Source organism: Apaloderma vittatum, unplaced genomic scaffold (assembly GCF_000703405.1).
Source record: "Apaloderma vittatum isolate BGI_N311 unplaced genomic scaffold, ASM70340v1 scaffold14792, whole genome shotgun sequence".
In the NCBI taxonomy this organism is placed as follows: Eukaryota; Metazoa; Chordata; class Aves; order Trogoniformes; family Trogonidae; genus Apaloderma; species Apaloderma vittatum.
Genome location: NW_009704281.1, coordinates 36,879 through 42,878, shown reverse-complemented (window position 1 = coordinate 42,878; position 6,000 = coordinate 36,879). Strand labels below are relative to the sequence as shown.

General features: G+C 39.6%; 1 protein-coding gene across 1 annotated transcript in view; it reads right to left on the bottom strand.

Annotated features, from left to right (window-relative positions):
• Positions 1 to 6,000, bottom strand: part of PLA2G4A (phospholipase A2, group IVA (cytosolic, calcium-dependent)) — a 59,883-nt gene that overhangs the window by 30,826 nt on the left and 23,057 nt on the right. Inside the window, exons 4-6 of the mRNA XM_009865002.1 lie at positions 5,806 to 5,919; positions 2,589 to 2,626; positions 1 to 19 (exon numbers count right to left, since the gene is read on the bottom strand). The exon at positions 1 to 19 is cut by the window's left edge and continues 156 nt beyond it. Of these exons, the coding sequence (XP_009863304.1) occupies positions 1 to 19; positions 2,589 to 2,626; positions 5,806 to 5,919 (171 nt within the window). The remainder of the gene's footprint in view (positions 20 to 2,588; positions 2,627 to 5,805; positions 5,920 to 6,000) is intronic.

Here is a 6,000-nt window from a genome sequence, read left to right as displayed (position 1 = left end):
CCGGAGATCAGTTGAGGAGCTGTTTTGCAAAACAGACATACTTCAGAAGGCATAATTAAGAACAGAATTAAAAATATCACCTAGGGAAATGAGTGGGAAAGCAAGTTCCTTGTTACCTTACAGAAGGTGAAATAAAATAAAATTATGATTATTCACGCAACACAGTTGCATGAGTTGATGCCATGGAGCAATGGATGCAAAAACCAATAGCACACTGCCCCTTTAAACACGCATTTTGTATAGAAACCTCATTGCTTCCACGCTAGTGAAAACCAAACACAAAATACACAGCTTTTAGGTCTTAAAAAAAGCTCCATTAAAATACAGAAAGGGAGTTCACCATTCACATACAATTATTTACAGTCTAGAAATTTTGAAATCTCTGCTTATCCACTGAAAAAAACTGCAATGAAAAATGTTTAAAAAACATGCAGACGTGGCACTTGAGGACATGGTTTAGTAGTCATGGTAGTACTGGGTTGACAGTTGGACCTCATGATCTTAGAGCTCTTTTCCGACCTTAATGATTCTATGATTCTACGATTCCTGCTCACATATATTCTTCTTAAGTTAGAGGTTCATGTTCAGGGAGGAGAGAATAGTTTTGATTCTGTATCCCTTCAGTCTTACAATCAAAAAACTCTATTGACCTCAGCATAAACTGTACTGTCTGGCCACAAGAAAAACTAAGCCTTTTTCTCTAGCTTGTTCTCCCACGTTGTGCCATCAAAAATATATGCAGGGGCATGCAAAGACCTCAGTACTTCAATAAAAAGTACAACTTCAGCTCCCACTTCTTATTTCAGGTACCACGGCAGGATAAACTATTTGACCTGTCACCTCACGTGGACGAGTTAACTCATGGTGGCCATACATCGTCCTAAGGGCCTGAACAACACTTCCCAGCAGCACCGCCTCCAGCAGGCAGCCATGAGGAGGAGCGTTCAAATCCATCCTGGCATCCACCTCATTGAAATAACCATACTTACAGAATCACAAAATCACAGAACTGCCTAGATTGAGAGAGACCTTTAAAATCGAGTCCAATAATTGGAAGGTTAACCAGAAGCGTCTGTGGATACTTTGACATGTTAGTTACAAGGCAGCATTTTTAAGAGTCCTTTATGAAAAACACAGAAGGGTGAAATGGATCTATTTAGGTACAGATAATGACTCCTCAGATGTTTTAAGAACCTATTATGCAATAAAATAATGGGATTAAGAAAAAGGCAGGGAAAGGACCACCTGGAAGCAATGGAATTGTACAGCCTGGAGAAGAGGAGGCTGAGAGATGTTCTTGCTCTGTACAATTACCTGAAAGGAAGTTGCAGTAAGGTGGGGGTTGGTCTCTTCTTCAAAGTAACAAGGAATAGGATAAGAGGAAATGGGCTCAAGTCGCACCAGGGGAGGTTTAGATTAGACATTAGGAAGAAATTCTTAACTGAAAGAGTGGTGAGGCAATGGAACAGGCTGCCCAGGGCAGTGGTGGATTCACCATCCCTGGAGGTGTTCAAAAAAAATGTGTACACGTGGCACTTTGTGACATGGTTTTGTGGTCACAGTGGTGTTGGGTAGTCAGTTGGATTTGATGATCTTGGAGGTCTTTTCCAACCTTAATGAATCTATGATTCTCACAACACCGTGAACAAGAGGTCCACACAGCATCCAAAAAACGAGATGACTCCAAGAATAACAAAGCAGAACTTCATCGGATCCTTTCGTTCAACATATTTCAATGTCTAAGAGCAGCAAAGCCCAGCCAAGCGTCTTCTGTTCATTTAACCTCAGAAATACTAAATACTTGCAACAGACAGCTCAAGGGTGGTCTCGAAGAACACCCACATACCAGTAATAGCATAACACGATGAGCAGAAATAAACCCTGATGGATGTTTGTCAGTCTCCAGAGTCATTATGAAAGAGTTCTACACTATTTATAGTTAAAGACAAAAAAAGGCTCTTTAAATACTTTGTTCCTGGAAATTAATTTTTAGACTTGTAGTCTATCACATATTTTCCTGACTACGCCTCATGCTGATTTTTGATCTTTCACTTACACAGGCTAAGAAAGAGGGAGAAAGACAGCTAGAGAGGGCAGGGGTAGGCATCCACTTAGTTATACATATGGTAAAATCCTGGCCCTACTGAGATCTCCACCTTAGATTTCAGTACTGCATAGTACTGACATTCAATTAACGTTCCAATATATTTCAGGGGTTGCTTTGTAACAAGTATCCACACAGGCTGAAAGTTAACACGAGACACAAAGTTACTGCAGAAAGTAAAATAACCATAACAGCTGAACCTGATGGCTAGCAGGTTGCTACAGTCCTTGAAAAAGGCAAGCACTTCACATAATCCAGGATGAGAAATTCACACATGATGGTCTTACTCCTGCACACATTTGAAAAGGGCACTCCTATTAGTACAAGTCACTTATAGAACCACAATGGGAAAACAATCCTCAATTTCAACATCTCCTGACTCTACATTACTTGGTATTCCCATGTTAAAACATCAAACTCGTGCACTCTACCCAAGATGTTTTAAGAAAATTCTAAATAACAAAGTAAAATATGAGATACTTACCATACTTCAAGAGATAAGTCCAAAGTCATCTCTGTGACCTAAACAAGAAATATTTAAATACTGTTACACCACTTACAGAGAGAGAAAAACACAAACAGACCTGGAACATAAACTATTAATGTAAAAAATTTCCTTTATTTTTTTTTTAAAGGAGGACATTTCTGAAATACATAAACAAGTTTGGAAAAAAAAAAACTTCTGCAGAAAATACAAAGTAGATAATGTGATTCCAAAAGACATCTCTAGCCCTGAATACAGCAGAAAATGCTGCTAGGTGCTGACTTTCATTCATCAGATCTCATTTTCTTGGGTTTCTTCCACAGATAATCTCTTTTTGACAGTGCCATTCATCTTTGGCCTGAAGGGATCTAATTGTCTGCACACACTTAAGATCCTTTGTTTCTACTGCCAGCCACGGGCTGCCTGCTGGTCCCTTCCTAGTAACCTTCACGCTCAGCTTGAATCTGAACAAAGACTTGTAAGGGAATGACTGCTCTGTGTTTCACATGAGCCACCAAGTGTCTTTCCACAACTAAATACACTTGAATTATCAGTAAAAGCGATTGCTTACAAGTTTCTGAAATACCAATAATAATAAAGATACATGTCACTGCATAATGATTTCACTTGCAGGCCACATCGAACTGCCCACCCATAAGCTACCAGTTGGTCTTCTCTGTCTTTCATAGAGCACTTAAAAGGGTTGCCTGCAGACAAAAGGTTAAAAAAAAAACAGTTAAACTACTAAGTGCATATTAGGCAAATTCCAAGAGTACAAGGTGGCTAGAACAAAGAACAGCGGGTGTTTTCATCTCCCCAAGCTCTCTCATACACAACAGCCACCAACACATCAGTATGGCCTTGCAGGAGCATAAGACGCTCAGACGCAGTGCCTCGTTTCACTCGGCTTCTAGCTAAAAAACGGATTATCCTCCCCATCTGTGGTACATAATCACTAGGAATAGAGCTAGAACATCTCAGACTGAACATCTGTTCAATGTTATCCAGATGAGTTAAGGACATAGAAGCGCAAAGCTGCCCCAGTACCCCGTGTCTCATGTACTTGTCCGTGGGCCAGGTAGAACTTGGCACCTGCTGCCACCCTCCAAAACAGGAACTGTCAGTGAGGCAGAGGGGTGGTAGAGAAAGTAGAGGCAAAGAAATAACAAAGATAGATGGTGAAGAAACAGATGGAAGAGTTATTTATGGAAATACTTCAAAGATACAGTAGTAATTACATTATTCCAGCACCTGATACTAGGAATTTTAAAAGCACTTAGAAGCCATGCAGTGGTCCAATAGCTGGGGAAAAAAATGAAAATGTACACACAGAGTATTAAAATAAACCCAAAGTGAAATGTTCCAACAGGGAAATAGCACGCCATTTTCTATACCTTATACACACTGCCATGGAAATCTTGGGAATATATGTTGCGTACACAAATTGTCTACACTGGGCTCAAGCTATCTTCACCCTTATTATTTGCTTATAAATTTCAGAGTGTATTTGGCTTTTTCCATTGATATTTTTTCCCGTTATATTCTCTACCAAGCTGTGCTGAGTCCTGATGAGAAGTTAAAAGCACACCTGTAACGTGGCAAGGCCTTATATTATAGACATGAGCTTTGCAAACGGTGTTTTCAAAATTTACTCATCGGCTCTTTCTTACACCCTCACCTCGTGTCTGGCAGAACCAGACATCTGCAGACAGCCCACGCTCTGGACATCTAAGAGTTGCCAAAGCCCTTAGTGAAATAAATATCCAGAAACTTCAAAAAATGCAGTAATTTTTTTTTTTTTAAAGAAAAAAAAAAAGAGAAGGGTATCAAAATTCCAATGACCCTAAGGCTACACTTTATTAAATGCTAAATCTTATGAAAATCTCCTATTTCCAGTAAATAGACTTTAACTAGTTATCTGCCATAACTACAGTCTTAACATTGTATCACATGGCAAACAGGAGCAGTTACAAATCATAAAATAAACCACAGTCTAAAAGAGAAATGCAGACAGTATTTACACATAGAGCATAAACACACTATATACACATATAAAGGTAACCAGATGTGATGGATACAACTACAAGTACTGAATTAAGTTCCAAAAGGCCTGGGATATGTTACTCCAGTAAATGACAGTATTTTAATATGTGTGGAACAAGCTCAATTACACAGATTTAACAGCAATTTCCAGAAGTTGCCGTGCAGGCAGACAACCCCTGTTAAATTGACTCCATCTGTTTGGTATATGTGTTTAAAGAGAATAATCCAATTAAACACACTAGCGCACGTTAACTAGGACTGTGTTACAAGAAGCCATCTATTGAAAGTGAAACATATAACAAAATAATTTCCGTTAGCTTTCTGGAAGCCACAGGCATCAGTCGTAGGGGTAATGCACTGACCAGCAAACTCTGCGTAACCTCTCACACTAACAAAGACCATTAAGCCAAACTGAATCAAAAACTCACTCAGTAAGTGAAAGTTTCAAAGTAGTCTTTTAAAGAGGATTCTCTCAGCAGGGACACCAAGGCATTCAGCAGTACTGTTTTTTCTTAATTCTCCTCTCAGCAGGACTGGAAGAGGATAAATGCAGTGCCTTCAGGCCAGTAGTCCCTGTTTAACCGCTGGCAACAGTGAATGGCTTGGAAAACAGGCGTCAGAACAGGGTATGCAGAGAAAAATCCTTGCCTGAGATGCCCCCTTCCTGTGCCCCTAAATATTCAATTATTCCCTGACTGAGAGGTTGCCACACTTACATCCTCCATGACACATTCTGATTCCTTTTTGATTTCAAAACATAGTATTATGGATGTAATTAATACAGAGCTGAGGTAGACTGACAGAATCAGAAATTGTCTGGGATTTCCTTCACCTAGGAACACCTGGACTTCTGACAATGACCAAGAGCAAGTCAAAATGTTTTACTTATGCCTCAACAAAGTGACTGAGAGAACACTCAAGTAACATCAGACTCACTGAGAGTCCACAGGACATGTCACATTTATAGGCACCATCCTCTATTAATTTGGGAAGAAGTTCTACCTAACCAGAACTCAGCATAGATAAAATTCAGACACTTGATTATGGGCCAAACTGTGGCACATCCTGGTCTACACAACAGCTTCAGTCTCTCAGTTCAGGGGCTCTTTTAAGAACTTCTCGTTACATTCCAAGCTCCAGCAACAAAGGCAAAGCTATGAAAGTTGCAACTTACATCATTGAAAGTTAACTGGACCTCCTTCTTCTCTCCCAGTTTCAGAGAAGATATAGGAAATGTGGATGTGCCAAGAGTCTCATCCATAACGTAGTTGGCATCCATCAAAGTAACCTAGACAAGATACATCAGCATTCAGTTCCACTTCAATAAATCCTTTTCTAATTCCATACAGCCTAGTAAGGTAAAAAAAAA